Source organism: Juglans regia, chromosome 16 (assembly GCF_001411555.2).
Source record: "Juglans regia cultivar Chandler chromosome 16, Walnut 2.0, whole genome shotgun sequence".
NCBI lineage: Eukaryota > Viridiplantae > Streptophyta > Magnoliopsida > Fagales > Juglandaceae > Juglans > Juglans regia.
The window spans coordinates 10,846,970-10,866,956 of NC_049916.1; the positions used below are offsets into that span (position 1 = coordinate 10,846,970).

The 19,987-nt window shown below is 39.2% G+C and overlaps 2 protein-coding genes across 5 annotated transcripts; one reads left to right on the plus strand and one right to left on the minus strand.

Moving 5' to 3' along the window:
- Window positions 1–931: 931 nt before the first annotated feature.
- Window positions 932–1,675, plus strand: LOC108993461 (uncharacterized protein K02A2.6-like). The gene has a single exon (XM_018968386.1). It carries the CDS (start codon window positions 932–934, stop codon window positions 1,673–1,675), a length of 744 nt encoding a protein of 247 aa, XP_018823931.1.
- A 6,943-nt stretch (window positions 1,676–8,618) lies between these two features.
- LOC108993472 lies at window positions 8,619–19,760 on the minus strand. Of its 4 annotated transcripts, none has more exons than XM_018968404.2 (8): window positions 18,863–19,756; window positions 17,956–18,055; window positions 16,846–16,902; window positions 16,037–16,151; window positions 10,835–10,923; window positions 9,319–9,380; window positions 9,109–9,208; window positions 8,619–8,910 (listed from the first exon to the last, which is right to left on the minus strand). In XM_018968404.2, exons 1-7 carry the CDS (start codon window positions 19,138–19,140, stop codon window positions 9,109–9,111), a joined length of 801 nt encoding a protein of 266 aa, XP_018823949.1. In that variant the 5' UTR covers window positions 19,141–19,756; the 3' UTR covers window positions 8,619–8,910. The 4 variants fall into 4 exon arrangements, 3 of the variants coding, with proteins under 3 accessions (XP_018823949.1, XP_018823948.1, XP_035542484.1); XM_018968403.2 differs by having other exon boundaries at window positions 8,619–8,951; window positions 18,863–19,755; XR_004798567.1 differs by lacking the exons at window positions 8,619–8,910; window positions 9,109–9,208 and adding an exon at window positions 9,751–9,863 and having other exon boundaries at window positions 18,863–19,760.
- Window positions 19,761–19,987: the final 227 nt, after the last annotated feature.

The following is a 19,987-nucleotide window of genomic DNA, read 5'->3' on the forward strand; positions in this document are numbered from 1 at the left end:
AGGGACAAGTCCTGGCCGATTTTTTCACAGAACTAACAAACTTCCCCAAGGAGACACTGAAGGCACCTGAAAAGGAACCGTGGCTAGTGCAAGTCGATGGTTCATCCTGTTGAGCGGGAGGGGGCATGGGTGTCCACATGATAATAGACGGCAGTGAGGAGTCATTTCATGTTGTCCAATCAAACTTCAAGGTGACAAACAATGAAGCAGAGTACGAGGCAGTGCTCATGGGGTTGGCTATAGCTGAAATGTCAGGTGGAACAGCAGAAGTAATGATAGCAGACTCCCAAGTGGTGGTTGGCCAAATCCCAGGAAAATATTCAGCTAAGGGACCAAAGCTAATAAGGTACCTCTGGCATGTCCAAGAGAGATACTGTCAGTTCTAGTATTTTCAAATCGAACGGGTTCCCATTGGAGACAACTGGAAGGTGGATTGATTAGCATGAGTGGCATCAACAGGGTAGGAGCAGATGTTGTCATGGAAAATAACCCTCAAGACAGGAGACATGGCAGCCATAGGGGAGGAAATTTTTGAGATCGAAGGAAACTCACAAGGATGGGCAAATAACATCATTAGGTACTTAAAAGATGGGGAGCTACCCACTGCCTGGGAGGAAGCAAGGAAAGTCAGAAACAGGGCAGTTTGATTCACCTTGATAGACGGATCATTGTACAAGCGGGATTTTTCGAGCCAATTACTAAGATGCATATCAAAGGAGGAGGTCGAGTATGTGATGAGGGAGATAAATGAAGGCGTTTGTGGAAATCATTCAGTCGGAAGGTCATTGGCAGCGAAATTCATGAGAGCAGTCTACTATTGGCCCAACGCCTTGCAAAACTCAAAGGAGTTAATAAAAAAGTGTGTCCAGTGCCAGCTACACGCACTAGTCCTGAGCATGCCCCCTGAAGAACTGAAGTCGATAACAGCCCTATGCCCCCGAGCAAAGGAGGAACCAAATTCGTCGTTGACTATTTCACCAAGAGGGCAAAAGCCGAGGCAATGACAATAGTACCTGCTAAAAGTGTGACAAGATTTATATGGAAGGCAATCGTATGTAGATTTGGGATACTGCAAAGCATCATCTCCAACAACGGCAAGCAGTTTGATTCAAAGCATTATTGTAGGTGGTGTTCAAAACTCGGGATCAAAGTCAAGTATTCATCTCCCAGACACCCACAGGCAAACGGACAAGTCGAAGCAACCAACAAGACCATAATGGGGATATTGAAAAAGAAGGTAGGCGGAAAGAAAGGGGCATGGGCAGATGAACTCCCCGAGATCTTATGGGAGTACAAGACAACACTCATGACGTCAACAGGAGAAACGCCTTTCGCCCTGGCATATGGAACCAAAGCTATGATACCTGTAGAAGTGGGGATTCCAAGCCACAGGAAGCTCAACTTCGACGCCAATGAAAATGGAAAGAAGCTAGAAGAGCATCTAGACCTACTAGAAGAAAGAAGAGCGAATGCTGAGACAAGGGTGGTTGCCTACAAGAGGAAGACGAATCAATATTTCAACAAGATAGTAAGGCCGAGGTCCTTCAAGGTTAGCGACCTGGTGTTAAAAGAAACCGGGGGTGACCACCGCAGAAGAATGAAAGTTGGGCCCAAGATGGGAGGGGACATATGTAATCACGGGCAGTACTCGCCAGGGAGCCTATCTCCTAAATGACGTAGTAGGGCATGAACTGCCTCACCCTTGGAACGTTGAGCATTTGAGAAAATTTTATGTTTAACATATTCTTATGCTTAAGACATTTTTTATGAAATATTATTCTTACCGAAAGATTTTCAGTAAGCTCAGTTATTCATATCATATTCTTTCTTTATTATCTAGACACTTTAGGACCCTCGAAACTCCACTCACTAAGATTACGCGATCGAGCAACTCTCCTACCATACACCTTCTCGCCAAAGCTACACAGTCAAGGAACCCTCCTGTTACGCCACTCGCCAGAGCTAAGCGGTCATGCGACTATCCCGCTACACTCCACTCACCAAGGTTATGCGGTCGAGCAACTCTCCCGCTACACTCCACTCGTCAAGGTTACGCGGTTGAGCAACTCTTCCGCTATACTTTCTCGCCAAGGCTACATGGTCGAGGAACCCTCTCGTTAAGCAACTTGCCAGAATTAAGCAGCCGAGCAACTCTCCCGCTACACTCCACTCGCCAAGGTTACGTGGTCGAGCAACTCTCCTACTACACCTTCTCGCCAAGGCTACACGGTCAAGGAACTCTCCCGTTACATGCCACTCGCCAAACCACACGACTGAATTTCGGATAAGTTAATCTCGTCTTTAGTTTTTGTTTCTTTTTTCTTTTTTGTTCTTCTTGAACTTGACTCCACATGACTAAGACCAAAACTAGCTACATTCATACTCCGTAAATCAATAAAAATCATTCTTGGAACAAAACAAAGGTAATAATTCCTCAGTGGAAAACATTCATCTTATTTAATATAAAAACCACAGTTCGAAATACACAACTACTAAAGGTCAGTTGCCCAAAATTCAACAAAACAAAAAGTACAAAAATAAAACATCAAGGGAGACGAGGAGGAGGGAAGGCATCCGGCATAACGTCTCACTTGATAGAGTCAAAGTAGTGGTAGGCGGCAGGACTAGCCCTTATCTCTCCACTTCAATTTACAGAGATCTGTCTCAGGATGTGCAAGTAAAAGCTCCCGCGGCTGCTTAATCCCGAGCTTGAAGCCAAGACCAAAACCATAATCTCGGATTATGCGGGTAGAGTTAATTTGAGCAATAAGGTGACTAATTTGCTCTTGCAAGTGGCCCAGCTCCCGATTGAACTCGGATACTTTCGTTTCAGAAGTAGCCAAGTTTTTCTTGCTGGTCTCCTAGCTTTTCCAAAAGATGGTGATCGTGCTCTTTAAGAGAACTCTTAGCTGCGGCCAAATCTTGCTCTACCTTAGCTTTCTTGCCCTAAGCTATGCTTAACCGGGTGTTGGTTTCCCGACATTCTTCCTTGGAGGCAGTCAGGTAGGTAATGTAGTTAGTTTTTGCGTCCCCCAATTCCTCTACCTCTTTTTCCGTTCACTCAGACAGGTGGCCATATTGTTTGGTTCAGTCTCCCTATCAGCGGCGTTAGCCTTGTGCAGCGCAGCTTCTCCCAACGCGCTCGCCAACTCAGATTGGAGAGAGGCAATTTGATCCCGAAAGCTGAAAGGTGGCTTCAACTCGGGAAAGCTCCCCAACCAGATTTTCTTTCTCCGTTCGGGCAGAGACAACAGCCCCTGGCTTTACCAATGAACGAGCGTATGGAGTCTTTTTCCTCCTCAAGTTCCATAAGGCCTTCCACCAACCCAACAACCAACTTGTCAACTCCTTGCAAAAGCACAATCAGGACAAAAAGGTAACAACCCAATAAAAAGTTAAACTAAAAGAAGAGTAAAGCTCACTAGTGAAAGGATGATACGTAGGTTGAGGACGGTGGAGCAGAAAGCCTCATCACGGTGCGATCTGAAGGCCTGAGAGGAGTCATCAGGTGAGAAGAGGAAGCACCATGGCGAGCACTTGGAATCTGAAAGAAGACTCCAGCAGCATCCTCCGGGATGAACAACTCTTGAATAGTGTGAGGCAACGGGTCACCAGTTGCTGGAGCTACGTCCCGACTGTTTGGTCGACTTGGGGAATGGCGACTCCCTCCCGTAATGGAGACCTGCTGGGAAAGCTAGTTTGAAGATCATTGACAAGAAAGGTTGGAGAAGGTTCCCCACCCCCCTTGGGGAAGTGCTAAAGGGCGAGAAAGGGATCAATACCCTGCCCCCGCTGGCGAAAGAAAGGTTTGGGAAGACAAAGGCCAACTTAAGAGTATCCCCACCCGAAGCCGTCAAGGCAGCAAGAGACGACTCACCAGCATCTTCAAAATGAAACGAGTTGCCAAACTCATCTAGTAAGGAAGGAAGGCCGCCCGCGAGAGGTGCATTAAGGAAGTTCAGGTTCAGAATAGAGACAAGATCATCCCCCTCCAAAGGAGGGGCACCTTTGGGATCGACTACTCACACAAAAGTCTCGGCCTCTTTTCCAGAGGGAGCCTCTAACCTCGAGGCCTCCTCAACCTCCAGTATGAAGTCCAGTTCAACATCTACCTAGTCCATGATGTCATCTAACGAACTAGACCGGGGTACTGGAGGGTTCCTCAAAGGGACACCCCTGAAAAAGGTGGACACGTTTGACAACTTGGCCCCAAGGCAAGCTTTCTTCATTTTACCCCTGCCTCCAAGGGTGGCCCCCTTTTTAGGTTTCCCGCCGGCGAGGGGGAACCCAAAATCTCATGACTAAGCACATGGACCCGGCTAGATACCATCAGTAATCTATCAATGTTGGTGGGCGTCAAGAGGGGGTCAAACCAAGTGGACCTGGTGTCAGCCATCGCCCAAGATTGAACCAAGAGGATGCAAGCTTCCTCTCAGGGAGACAACAAAACCTCAAGGTCACGGTCATCGAGAACGGGCGACCTAGACGCTCGAACGGAGAATTCTCGAAGTGAGGCGTCATCCGCCAGAAATTCCCATCCCCTACCCAAAACAAAGAAAAATTTCTTCGATCAATCTTTGGCATGGGAATAGCTGCACCAGTTTGTTGCGGGATCTAAAACTACAAAGGTTCCCATCTGAACACCTAAACCCATGGAGAGAAAGGAACTCTCAAGCGGTAAGATCAGGATAATCATCATAGGTAGACTCCAAGACCCGTCACCACAAAATGTAGCAGGCCATTACAATACGCCAACTGTTAGGCACCAATTGGGTTAGCACAAGGCCCAAGACGTCTAAGACGTTACAAACAAGCCTCACGAAGGGAGACGAAGCCCCATTGAAAACATAGCCAAATAGAGGACAATAGAGACTGTCATACCTCTAACGTTAACGGCTCCATGTCGTTGGCAGGTCAGCGACAGCCCCACTGAATCGGGGATATTGGAGTGGTCCCTTGCAGCATCCAGTTCTCGACGTGAAAGGGTGGAAACCCAACAATGGCCCTCGAAGATGGAACGGGAAGCATCCCCTTCGACGCTAGGGTTAGCCGTAGCGCCTTCGCGATGGATAGAAGACTTGCAGCGACATGAAGGACCACTGCCACGAGAGGGGCGTGCACCTTTTGTCTTTTCCGGTAGCCATGGATACACCAAAAACAGAGGAAAACAATGCAGGAAGAAGGAGGAGAGGGCTTGAAGGCACAAAGGGTTTCGGATGCAAGAGAAGGAAGGGAACACGAAGCTTGTGCAAGAAGATAGGAAGTGAAAGGGAAAAAAAAAAAAAACAAGTGGCAGGGAACAATAAATACTGGTGATAGTTGACAAAGGGGAATGCGTATCGACTCTGACAAACGTCCTAGGGGAATAACGAATCAGAACCCCAAACATTGCCCCAAGAACGAATCTCATAGCATCGCGCGTGGCAAGGACTCGTGGGGTAACTGGGGGGCCTTTGGCCCAATTCAAAAGGCCCAACACCTTGTAGTTAAAAAGCCCCATCTCCTAGCATACGATGAGGTTTCGCAGGGTAATTGGAGGGGTGTCAATTAATTCTACAGGAATGGTTCAATGACATCTAGTTTAAAAGTCTCATCACACTATGTGTAATGAGAATTCACGGGATAACTATAAGGGGTTTAATACCACCATAAGGGCTCGCGAGGTGCCACCCTGGGCCTGGGTCATGGGGGCCCAACAAATCACACAACTCAAGGCTTAAACCCCTTTGGCCCGATAAAACTCAAGCCAGTTTGTTAAAGACGGAAATGCCCGCCCGCTTATCTTAGGACAATTAGGATATTCACTCATTCAAAATAAGTGGTTAGCCCGAAGATTTCGGAGTTCAAATTTCAAATAGTGGGCAAAGCAGTTAGTCCGAGTGATCATAAGAAGGCAAGTTCTCTATTTAAAGAATCCAGATACACTAATGGAGGCTCTCTAATATTTTGCTCTAAGAAGATTCTTATTGTTACTGACTTAGGCATCAGAGACGCTTCATTCAACCCCCCAAGCCATCTTACTTTTTGATTGCATGAGATTGAGAGTGTGTGGCAGTGAAATTTATTTAACAAGTTTCATTTCAGACTCGTCAATATTTAAATCTGTCAAACCCACTCTTTAAACTGGGAAATTTCGGCAATAACCCACACATCGTTATAGCCTTGTGAATAATACTTTATAGGATAAATATTGTCGACACAACAATAATTCACGTTAAGAGGAGAGTCTATTCCCGAACTTGAACGACTATCAGTTCTCAATATCTTCCGCATCTCCAAAATATGGAAGCTAAATTCGGTTGTGCCTGTAACTGTTCTCTGTAAATTGTGGATTAAGAGGTTTTATGGATATAATTTTCATCACATCTCCTTCACAAATATTATTTAAATATAAACACTTTCAAACTAATTATTATAATTTTTCCAAAATAATCATTACAACTTTTCCAAACTTTCAAATAAAATACACAAAAATAATTCAACTTTTTTAAATCTCAAAACGAAATTATATTCTAACAATATTTTAACTTTATAACAATCTCTCAATTTTTAAGGGAGGTATTGATAGTGAGTTCTTTTGAGATGAGAGTTGAAAGTTGAATAAAATATTATTAGAATATAATTTTTTAATATTATTTTTATTTTGAGATTTGATAAAATTTTATTATTTATTATATTTTATTTAAAAGTTTAGAAAAGTTGTAATGATTAGATTAAACAAAATGAGATGAATTGAAATCAACTCACAAGATCTTATTCAACTTTTTCTCTTTTATTTCTCAAAATCTAATAAATACTTAACTCAAATTATTTCACTACTATTCACAAACTATCTTACTACTATTTATAAAATTCTCATCTCCTCTTATTTTCTAAACATTTCCTAATTTTCTGTTATGGCTCACGACGGTGAGAACTTCAGGAAAAAAACGAAAGAGAAATTAGAAATAGGAATTTTCTTTTTAACTTTCGGGACAACTTTGCAGAACAGTCTAACGGAATTGTCCCCTGGGCCGAATAACGAAGTAAATAAAAGGTTGCACTTAAAACCTAACACTACGGGCTCAAGCCCATTAACTAATACTATCCGGTCCAACTAAATACATGACTAACAGTATAAAGAAATAACAAAAGGCCCATGAGCCAACGAGCCCTAAGGTCAGAACACAACTTCACTTCTTCCATGTACTTTCTACACTTCAGTTCCAGATCCTTCCTCAACTTCACACCATCGTGCTGTTACAGTGCCCTGCTACTACTACATTTTTATTATAAAAAGAAATTAAAAGAAAAAAGTAAAAATTAAGGTGGGCATACTAAAATATAAATATGGGTAGTCCGCAAAATAAATGACAGGTGAATTATTTTTTTTTTTTAAGTTAGGAACCTCTCCAAGACAAGGCCGAAGTCCTTCGGACTCACCCTGTAGAATAAATCCGTCACGTGCACCGCACTCTAAAAAATTTTCCTACCTAGAACTACTTAAATTGCTAACTTTTCACCAGAGAGTAGTCCCAAAGGATTGTTTACACTAGGCCTACAACTCGTGCAGAAAATACTGGGTTTGTGCCCGACCCGACCCGACCAACACTATTTAAGGCGCCAACCTGATCCGAACCGACCCATCAAAACAATATCAGGTCGAACTCGTATGACCCCGACCTCGTCTTAAAAATAAAAAATATTGCTCTTTCTTCTTCGTTGCAGAGACCTTGTTTGTACCCATTTTCTACAGATGAAAATTCTCAACCCAACCAAGAAAAGCAAGTTGCCTGATAAATTAAGCTTATACATTTTTAGATCATTCAGCTAATAAGTTCTATTATTTTTTAAAACTCTCGTAGACCAAATGCGAGATTTTTGGACAAGAAAAAATATATCGAAGACAACAAATGCCCCCAACAAATCCTCCAACAAAAACATATCTATAACAATTGAAACCAGAAACCCAGTAAACAAACAAAATCACTGGACTTGAAGAGAGAGAGAGAAAAAAAAATAAAGATGAGGAGAAAGTGATTTTGATTGTTTTGGAGTTGTCCAGAGCTACAGCCTACCGGGTAATTAATTGAAGATTGATTAGGTACCAGGCCAACACCATCAGACTTGAAGGTCTGCTCTCTCCCTTGAAGGCTTTTGGGTTGCAGCTCTAAAAAATGAGTTGGTTTTTTCAGATGATTTTTTTTACGTAGTTTTATTTTCTCTACCGAAGAAGAACATATTTTGTGCCAACTGTCCCTCTCGGTGATTCTTTGTATCTTTCTATATCCGTCAATCTCCATCTCTTCCTCACAATTATTGTGGTCATTTTTCTTTAATTCTTCAATTAATTTTCTAAAAAGTGGACCCATGCCCAATAGACCCTACTCAGTAATTAGGTAGTAGTTTAAGTTATTTTTATTGGTCGGTTTACGCCAAAACTCAAATCCGTTGTTTTTATCGGATCAGTGAACCGATTATTAGTAGCCTGTCAAATGTCGGGTCGGGTCGGTCATATGCAAAGGCCTATTTTGCACCCATGAGATGTTGAATCTTGAACCTTGAAATGAGTGATACTCCAAGACCAAGGCATTCACTACTTGAAATTTAAATGAGAGGTGAAAATTAACATCAGAAAATGACGAAAAGTGCCTTCCATCTAAATCGGTACTTGTATTATCACTTTGTCCACATATATTTTATACAGAGAGAACGGTACAAGTTTTTCCTGCAGAGGAACAAAATAAACAAGGAAGACATCTAGAAGCCCAAAAATTGAAAATAAGGCTAGGCTCCTCATGTGCATGTTACCCCAAGATGTAAGCAACTCGGCCCCGGTATAGAAGAATTTTGTATTCTGGTGAGCTCATATATTTAAACTTTTACGGCAGTCCATCAGGGTTGATTTTGTCTGCTTGAATTGGTAAATCTCTGTTCAAATTTTGTGCATAATCCATTCAGTCACCACAATTCTGAACCATAATACAATATAAAAATATTTGTCAAACTCCTAATATAAGAGTAAAAAATAGACATCATAGTGATGAAATCAATTCAGGATAACACTTCGTATGTAGAGCCTCCAACAAAAAAAGTATGCAAATTGAGGTTACTCAAGCAAGAACTTACCTAGGTTGTATTATACAAGATAATACCATTTGCAAGATCCTCGTTTATGCATTCAGGCAGTGGTGGCATTTCGCTCATTATGCCGGGTATCTCTCTCATGCTACAAAAATTGAAACAGGATTCATGCAACACAAATCCTTAACCAAAACCAAAAGAACAGGAATGTATAGTATTTTGATTAAAATTAAAATATTATAAATATTCACATACTCGTTTAAGATAGCAGCAATGTTCTTTCTCGCCTGACCGAAGATATTGATGTTATCCTGCCACTGTTTACAGAAGTAGGAAACCACAATTATTCTTATGAAGCTAAGACAACTAGTGTCATGTTGCTGAAGATAAGGGTGAGAAGATCTACACACTCAGTAAGAGGGCACCACAGGTTCTATGTTTAAAGCTTATAACCCAGTATGATTTTCACTTGTCAGGGGAAAAATGTAAAACAACAAACAAATAGAATAGATTTTGATTTCCTCTTTTGTTTTATTTGTTCATGCCAAAGAGAAAAATTATTTCAGTTCTCGGATAAAAGATTGAGGAGCTTAAAAAGATCAAATAAATAGGAATTGCGAAACAACTAATTCATATTACATCCTAATATGCACCAAACATATAAAAGATGGGAGAAAGGAAAACTACCTCAAAGCCTAATGCTACCATGCAAAACTTTACCAATATCTATTTGCAATTACCACATCTTATGTTGTATTCCACGAATTCATCTTCATACTTGCACTTGCAATAGCAAACACCTGTTTTGGATGTAAATGGATTGACCAGCTTTATGTCCTCTATTTTAAACTATTTAACATCTTCAAACTAAAATTCAATACATATAAAAAAAAAAAATGGGCTAATTACTCGAAGTGCCTGAATTTGCCAATCAATTATATCGCTACTAAATAAAAGACATTGGTTTATCAATTGGTGATGTATGATAATCATAAAGCCACTGATTAAATTCGTTAATTAGATATAGATAATAATATGCATAATCTAATGCCAGGGTTAATTTGGCATATGCATAGTTGGGAAATTTCCTAGTATTGTTATTCTACCACTTGCTTCTGAAAGAATTTTATCAAGCAAAAGTATCATTGTCTATAGAAGTATTGCTAGAAAACATGGTCACATCCAGGTTGGACCACTGAATTACATGCATCAAGAGATAAATGCTTCAGCGTTTGTGCACATTGTCTATGTTGTTCCATCACAAACATCTAAAATGTGCTAACAGCAATTTTGTTGCCCATGAGAATTTTTTTCCCTTTCCCAGGATGACTTATAAAAATAAATAAAAAAAACTTAAAACCGACAAATCAATAACATATTTTTTAGCAGTTTTGCTCTAATGATTAAGAAGAATAGTTTAGAATTTATGCAATTACCCTTGGGTGAATTCTATGGAATGGCAGGACCACACAAGTAGCATAATTATCCATGCTGTCATTTATTCTTCGCACTGATAGTATTACACATGTAATGTGCTCAAAGCATATTATATTGGTTTTACAAAGGGAGATATCTAGCATCCATGAATGAACAAGGTTTCTTTTGAAAAAAAATAATACTAATCATAGCTTGTTTTTATAATAATAATAAAAGTAAAGTGCACTTGTTTCACATATGATATCGTTGTACATGGTGGAGCTAATATTTGTTGTTTGCAAATTTATCGTAAAAGAATCATGATGGAACTTAGAGTGTAAGTATTTTATTTCACCTTATATATCGAAAGATTATCTGTAATTTGGTCAAAAGCTTGAGCATTCTGTTCCAAGAGATGCTTCATTGGACCACCTGTTCCAGAGACTACCAGAGAAAAGAAATTATCAGTAAAAACTGGATAAGTTTCAACCTATGAAACAAACATCTAAATAAATAAACGGGAACGTTTATACACCTTTGCAACTTTAACAGATAAATCTGAGTCAACATATATCAGTTGGGGGGTGGAAGAGAGAGACACAAAACAGAAGCATTATTGGTGATTTCACGGCACATTGACAGACTGTAATACAGTTAAGATTATCAAAACATTAAGTTATGGCTAAAATTTTTGTATTCAACCCAACAGTCCCCTTCCCCAATCAAAAGCCATATCATAAAATACGGATCAAAGTTTCAACGTTTTACCACCGAAGCATCAAAAGTTATTGGAAACACCCCACCCCTAGAGTTGAAAACATTGTTTGAGCACTAACTTACAGAGCATTTGTCACACTCAAGCCCAGGACAGCCCAAGACTTGGGGTGAATTTCGAGCTCAGGCCCACAGGTCTATGAATTTCTGCACACTTTGTGTCAATAATCATTTGTTTGTGTGTTGATTTGTCTCACTGTTTAGGTTAAATTAGTATCTTGATTATCTTGCAATTAGAATGAATTTAAAGGGATTCCTAGGTAAATTACAAAACCCCAATCTGTCACAATCTGCTATTGGGCCGACAACCCTAGATAACTTTCTATTGTTTGGCAGCCAACACACATAAAGGTTTTTTTATTTTTTATTTATTTGATGGTTAATAAGAGAAATTTTATTCCAAGTAAATAGGCATAGTCCAAGTACACAGGATATATACAAATGAGAACACCTACTTACAAGCTAAAGCAAAATACAACTAAAGCAAAACATTACAATCATTCCCGTTCCTTAAAACATTCTTCACCCAAAAGCTTAAAGTACCAAGGAAAAACTCCCCAAGTTCCCCTATAGAACGTTCACAATTATCAAAGCACCTCCCGTTCCTTTCTAACCATAAACACCAAAGTAAGCACAGGGGGATCATCTTCATCACATCAATGTCGTTACTTCTCCCCTCAATACCTGGCCAGCATGCAAAGAAATCCACCACATGCATAGGCATCACCCAGAAAATGCCAACCCTTGCAAAAATCTCATTCCACAACGATGTCGCCACCTCACAATGAAGGAAAAGATGATCAATAGATTCACCATCCTTCTTACACATAAAACACCATTCAGCCACCTGAAAACCTCTCTTCCTCAAGTTGTCAATGGTTAGTATTTTCCCAAGAAACACCAGCCAGCAGAAGAAAGCAACCTTACTAGGCACCTTGGCTCTCCAAATACATTTCCATGGATAATCTTCGATCCCATGACTGGTTAATGCCTTGTAAAAAAAACTCACAGAAAATCTGGAATTAACTGTATGCACCAACAGCAAACTGTCCTCCCTGCTCTGATCAAGCTTCATCTCATATAATCTTCCTAATAATTCTGAAACTTCACATACTTCCCAATCCTCCACATCTCTAATAAATTCCACAATCCATCAAATCATATTGTTAGAAAAGTGATAGGAATCAGCAACTGCAGCCCCTTTATCTCTAGCAATCCTGAAGAGATTAGGGAAAACAACCTTAAGAGGTGAATCCCCACACCAAGTGTCATGCCAAAAATAGATCTTTGCCCCATCCCCCACCTTGAATTTTGTATTCTTGGCAAAGTCCCCCCATCCCAGCCGAATAGATGTGACGCCCCCAGCTCCCACTTGGGATTGGACGGTAACTGAAGCGTCGGGACATGTAACTTAAGGCTACATACCCCTCGTACATGACAGATAAGATGCAATGCACCTGAAAATCTAGCAGTATGCAAGTAATTCGCAGCAGGAAAATCATGGTACCGAAGTGTAAGCATCCCAAAAGTTTGAACTTCATTAAGGTACTCCCAAAATAGATATTGCTTTCAAAAGTCTCCCAAAACACATGACCATTTTAAGACATATCTTTTGCCACAAAACATTCTTAGGTTCTCAATCTCCCCACTACTACAGCTCCATCTTGAGTTAATACAAAAAGATTCCAAGTGACTTCTGGGGCTCGGGTACCAGAAGTTCTACGTCCCTTGCAATCTCCTTTGCCTCAACAGTGGTCTCACTAGCTCGCTTAAGGAAACTTGATACTTGGTCCAAACTCTCTAGTCCATTAACGAAGAAGAATGCCAAGTATGTTTGGAGCAAGGAGTGTGAAACTTTGGACCCGAAGCATTTTCTTGCCTTGAGCAAGTGAACATGAAACTTTGGAGAGGAGGAGAGCCACAACCATCACATGTAGAAAAGCTAGGATTTTATCCTTAAGAGGTTTTTGGAGTTTTATTGCCATATAAGATGATTTTGCAAAACCTTAAACACAACACTCACACTCACCTTTGAGATTAGGGTTTTTCTCCTAATCTTGTCTAATGATTCTCAACATGCTTTTTCAGATTGTTACTATTGTATTCATTGGATTTTTGTAAGTAGACCTTCAACCTACTCTTGATAACACTTGTATATATATTGTGAACTCGTGTTTGATTATTCTTGTTTGAATCTAGTTTCGCTTGTGTTGTATGTACTCGGTTTTCGTTGGGAATATATGATGCCATGTTGTGGGGATTATTGGTTGAATCTTATCTTCTAATATGCTATGTTTTGGTTTTGGTTTCTACATGTAAAGGTGCTTTGTTTGCTAATAAGATCAACTGAATGTGTAGAAGAATGAGAGCATGCGTTGTGATGATGAAAAGTTATGTTTTGAGGACTTATATGAATCGACCAAGGCTAGAATTAGGGTTTTCAAACTTGTTTTATTCTTCATTGATCATGAATCGGCTATGTTTATGCGTATTCATCATGCATGTTCTAGCGATTTCAAGCCTTATCACGAGATGCATATTGCTACTTAGTGTTATATGTCTCGATTTCGCATGTTTCATGAGTATGAGAGAGTATAGCATCATAAATCCATGTCTCATGCCTTTGGGTATGTGTTTTCGAAAGAAGAATCAAGGCATATTTTGTCACGACCCCAAATGCTAGGACAGGGAAATGCCCTAGTGGAACTCCCTGTCCATACTAGAGTGCTTAAAGTCGAGTGGAGACCCCTAAGTCAACGAAGTACAGTCGGCGGGCCTCGAATGGTTCCTTATCGAAAGGATGTCGAAGCAAGATTGCACCTAAAACTAGTGGGTTTCATGCGTTGAAGGCAAAATAAGCGAACTGTCGTAATGAATATGTTTAAGAATATGACGTAATCACCTCGATCAAAGTGGATCATTAGATGATGCGGTAACTAGCGGGGAACGCACGGTGCTTAGGGGAGCCGTGAGGTGTCCAACCATGTGTTACAGGAAATGATTAAGGCGTTTGAGCTCTATGACATGATATGATATGATATGTTATGATATACCATGATATGTTATGATATAATATGAAATGATAAGATCATATCATGATACGTTATGATAAGAAATGGCATAATATGTTATGACAAGAACAAGAACCCGAGCTCAAACGATGTGAACATGTGTTAAGAGATTAAAAGATGTTTTAAGGTCTATGTTGCATATGTCAAGCTTTATGTCAAAGTACATTTCCAAGCATTCATTTGTGGTTTGCTCTTATATGCCTATGATATCTGTTGTTTGTTGCTTGTTTACTTACTGAGACTTCTTGCTTGGTGAGGGTTGGCATGTTCCCTAGGTAGCCGAATCCTCTCTGTCTCATCCACTCACTTCCTTCTAGAACCTCTTTACATGTTGGACAAGTGTCACACTTTGCTACTTTCCTAGGTTTCAAATGATGAGCTTCTAGAAAAACAAAAAGATCTTTTCATGCCATGTGGCGCCTCCTCTATCCTTAGTGATCAACATTAGGCTTCCAAACCCTAATCCTAACTTGGTTGGCCGAAATCCACGAGCCTTTGTTGGCTTTTTCCTCTTCTTTCTCTTGTGGACTCTTATGCTTAAGATTATAAAATCCAAATAAATAGAACATATCTCACGGCATTCCTCTAACATCTAGCACAATCCAATGAATAAAATAATATCCAAATAATAATATAAACGGGGACTTGGCAAAGTCCAGGATGTCACAATAGACTTCCACAAACCCACCCCAAACATCCATCTTACGTCATTCGTACACCAACTCCCCCACATCCTCCCATGTTTAACATCCACAATATTTCTCCAAAATGCATTACTCTCATTATGATACCTCCAAAGCCATTTGCCAAGGAGAGATTGATTGAAAAGTCTTAAATTTCGCACTCCCAACCCTACATAGGAAACCGGAAGACAAACCTTATTCCAACTCACCAAATGAAACTTTATTTCCTCCCCATTACCATCCCACAGGAAATTCCTATAAATCCTCTCAATTCTTTTAGCAACCCCAATTGGTAAAGGAAAGAGAGAGAGGAAATAAGTGGGGAGATTAGTCAATGTGCTCTTAATCAGGGTAACTCTTCCACCTTTAGACAAATTTTTTTTTTCCGGCCAGCTAACCTCCTCCTAATCATCTCAATCACCCCATCCCAAATATAAACTGATTTGTGAGAAGCACCCAAAGGTAGTCCAAGGTATCTCATAGGTAATGAAGCTACCTTACAACCCAAAATATTGGCTAGATCCAAAATATTTTTGACTGTACCCACTGGAACAATTTCAGACTTGGAAATATTAATTCTTAATCCAGAAACAGCTACAAAACATAACAGCTTCCAATATTTCTCCAAAATGCATTACTCTCATTAATGTTTATAGAATCTTCTTACAACATGCTCATGTGACGTTTACGTTAGCAGCATTCCTCACTCCATGAGGATGAGGGTGTTACAGCCTTCCACTAGTTTCAGAAAAAAACTACTCACCGAAGTATCAGATAATATTTATTTGATAGGTCACCCGAGTATCATGTTACAAGCAACCACTTAGATTGTGTATTATTAAACTGCTGAATTAGCAGTATAATAATTTTATACATACTAATAATAAGTAAACTCTAGTTAGGTACTTCTCATGTATACTCCCTTTGTACTTGGGCTTTGCCTAGTTTTATGAATAAAACTTCTTGATTACCAATCAAAAAATTTAGTAATAATAACAATATTTCACAGATCATATTAAAAAAACTAACCTTCATAAGCCATACTCTCATTCTGATCCATATGGTGCATCATGAGGGAATTTGGAACCATGTTTGGCGGCACAGCAGGTATATTGGTTTTTGAGGACAACTCTACCAGCTTATCCTGAAGAAGCAAGATCATTAGCATACCAGCTTCAATCAACATTCTAAAGAAATTAATTCATTCAATAAATTAAAAAAGGTTACCTCTATGGTCTTACAGCTCAGCAAATTAAGCAAAAGAGTAAGTTCTAAATATGGGAATCTGTCACTAATCCAGTGATGATCTATAAATCTTACATTAGCTACCTACGAATATATATTGCATGCAACCATAAGTGATATCTTCCTATGAAACCTGATGCTGAAGTTTCACAGGATGAAATTATACGTCGATAGAGTCAATGGTGCCGACAAAAGATAATAGATGAGGGAAAGAAAAAATGCAAGCATATAAATCCAAAAGAAAATACGAGCACCTCTTAATTTATTTATTTATTTTTTATAAGTAATTCTCTTAATCTAATAGAAGACACAAGTATTGGCAATACAAAACGGCACTGGGATATGGACAAGTGAAGAACATCAGGGCAAATAAATATTGATGTTAGGCTAAATGAGTTCATCAGAAGTAGCAAATTTTTCATCTTAAGAATTATTTTTAATTTTTAATTTTTTCTGAGGATCTTGAGTGAAAACAACCTACGGTTACATAACATAAGAGAGAATTTCGAATCACTAATATATATATATATATATATATACACACACACACACATATATATATATATATCACAAGCGTAACGTCAGTAGCATACCTTATGATTGTTCACCTTTCTTCCCATGCTATGTTCATCAGGTTTTCTTCGCTTGCTCTGCAAAAGGTGTTATATGTACTTTTAAGACAGATCAATGGACTAAAGTTATCATATGCTTAATTAGAACAAATGCAGAACACTCATATATATTCTACAACAACAAAAATAATCAATAAATGCAAAATATTAATCAATGGATCTATGCTGGAATTTGCACAAGAGTCAACACACACTTTCTGTCAGAAATGTACATCTGGCTTTTTTAAAAGAAGATAGATCTAGACATTTTATACATCACAGCTCAGGAAAAAAAAATTACACCACATAAACTTCAAAGCATAATTGATGTAAAATTTTGGTAAAACTCTCTACATAGAATTGAAAGGTTACATCAATATTTACATGGGACTAAACAAATCTTATAGAACTAGAACCATATGATCTTCAACAACTAAATCAAACTAAATAACTAGGAGAACCAACCAATAAAATCTGAAAACATTAAGTCAACTCAGCATGTAAGCTTTCTTTTCCAAGATTTGTGTGTAAAACTAACACTTATCTATAAAAAATTACAGAAATACCCAACTTTCAAAATTAAAAAAAATTAAATTAGAATAGAAATCCCCTGACACCCCAACCATGCCCAATTATAACCCAAATAATGCATCATAACAGTGAATTCTCTAGTCTCCCAATTGCCAGAAAAATCTCCCTAACATGCTTGATTAGAGATAAGTCAATTTTCAGATTCTCACTCCTCCATCTCACCACATTCCATTCTAATTGAGAATATTTGAATTCCTCACCACCCCATCCCACAATCTGCAACTTTGCCAATTCAATAGCCATAGAATTAGCAATAGGAAGCAAGAAAGAATATAGGCAGGCTAGACGGCATAGTCTTTATTTATAGACTTCCCCTCTTACTGATTTAAATAGCATCATTTATGTATTCGTTCAAATAAACCTCTTCAGTAGCCCAAAGGAAACCACTAAATCACATAATTATCAATATAAGCTAGCCAAATTAACAATCAATAACCTGGATAAAGTTCCAAAGTTGAAAAAAATATAGACGAAGCTGAAAATACATTACGAACAGCTTACCGTCAGCCACCTACACCTCAAAGCAACATCACGAACAGTTTTATCACGCAATGTTGCAGCAATCTTGATATACTTCATGACACTTGGTTCATCAGCAAATCTAAAGAGTCACAAACAATATCAACAAAATAAATTTTTTTATAGGTAATACCAATACCCACACATTAATTATTGAACAAAAAAATCATGAAAAAATTAACTCTAAAATAACAAAGTAAAAGAACTTGAAAAAAAAAAAAAAGGAAGAAATCTAAAACTTGAAGAGCTTGATGTTACAAGCATTCATAAAGTCGTATGGAAACAAGGGTTATTGCAGCAACGATAAAAGAACATTCCAAACAGAGATTAGGAGAAGCCAGAAAACACCCGTAACCTTGGAAAAGAAACTTTAGGAAACTTTTAAGAGAAAATTGAAGCGACGAAAATTTAATATGTTAAATTGCAAGAAGTTTATGGCACTAAATAAGATAACAGAGCCAGCAAATTGGTGCCACAAGAGCAGAGTGTATGAAATTTAATGAACAGGGAAATTATAACGTTTGAAGCTTTGCCAAATGTTAAATACATCATGTGTGTGACTTAACAAAAAAAACATGATGTGTGTACGTGCGTTTGAATTTCATTAGATGTCTTTGTCGTTTCAAGATTTATACCAATCATGTCAAGACTATAAACTTCAAGTCTTCAATAAGTCCATGAGATCATCCCCCTCACAACATTCAGGGGAGCAACTGTCGAAATAGTTAACAGACAACAATTCAGAAACGAATAGAAGACAAGATAGCACAAGTCAACTACCATGTAATAAACTAGAGACAAGTAATAATATGAATTACTTTAAACTTTTATCACGTACAAGACAAAACAAATTCTTTAAGAAAAAATAAATTCCTGAAGGAGGACCTACTTGTCTAGGCCTTCATCCAATTTGCGCTGTTCCTCGACAGACCACTCCACGGCCAACCCGGGGTCGTGCTTGAGCCCGGGTACCGAGTCAAGTACAAGAGAAGAACATGATGAGTTCCCAGCCTCACTTAACACGGGATTGTTGTTAATGATTCCGGAATAATTCCCTGAAAAGACCAAGTCTCCAGTGTTGTGCATCCCAAAGTAATTCCCCACCGGAAACATCTCGGACGTGCTTTTGATTGCGCCGGACTGAAACGACATCGCCTGCCGATTCATAGCAGAACCTAAAGTTTCCCCGCGATGAATCCCGCCGTTAGTCGCTGCCGTTTCGCTATGAATTCCCCAAACTCTCTACCACACCATAGGCCTCCAAATTTTACAACTCATAACCCTGGCCAATAAAACCGAAATTCGACACCCAGATTCCAGAACCGCGGCAAAATCACTTATTTCTGGGCTCAAGGCTAGTAGTACCTTAGCCCGTGAAAATCCCAAGAGTCGTCCATAATTTCACACAAATTAGAAGGAAATATCAGACCAAACAGTAAACATAATTGATAAGAGAACCACCAAAATCACGAGGATCGTCGTCTCAGGAAGCTCTAAAACCCAAATGGCAGGTAAACGAGGTAGAAAAAGGGGCTTGATGACTGAGGAAACCTACACTACAGCTTCCTTTTCGGGTGAAACTTTCCGACGGAGCCCTAATTGGCTCTTCTGCCTTTTTCTCTCACCACTACTACTTATACAAATTAGTAAATTACAAACTACTAGTTCTCTCCGCTCTCTCTCTGTAGAGAGAGAGAGATAGAAGCTTATATTATGGCTCCGCCAATGGGAGGCTCAGAGAGAGGCAAACCAAGATGGGTTTGATCAATGAGGGAAGGTTCTTATTTCGATTTTCTTTTTAATTATAATACCCAATTTCCAAATAAAATAATTAATGGCTGAAGATCCTGGAATTCAGTTTCAGTGCGAATCCCAATAGGGCATTCGATGCTCATTATTGTGGACTCTCCACCTACCCTTTTTACTGTTCTCCTTTTTCTTTTCCATTTTGCTTTTGTTTTCTCATCGTTTACCTTTTGTTCTCAATATATTCTATTAAATATTTACACAGCAC

Excerpts from the sequence above, each read along its gene's own strand:
- LOC108993472 (XM_018968404.2), bottom strand. The coding sequence starts at position 19,140 with ATGAATCGGCAGGCGATGTCGTTTCAGTCCGGCGCAATCAAAAGCACG. Across the intron at positions 18,056-18,862 it reads TTGGATGAAGGCCTAGACAA|ATTTGCTGATGAACCAAGTG; the intron begins GTAGGTCCTCCT and ends GTGACTCTTTAG. Across the intron at positions 9,209-9,318 it reads ATTGCTGCTATCTTAAACGA|CATGAGAGAGATACCCGGCA; the intron begins GTATGTGAATAT and ends CAATTTTTGTAG.
- LOC108993461 (XM_018968386.1), top strand. The coding sequence starts at position 932 with ATGCCCCCGAGCAAAGGAGGAACCAAATTCGTCGTTGACTATTTCACC.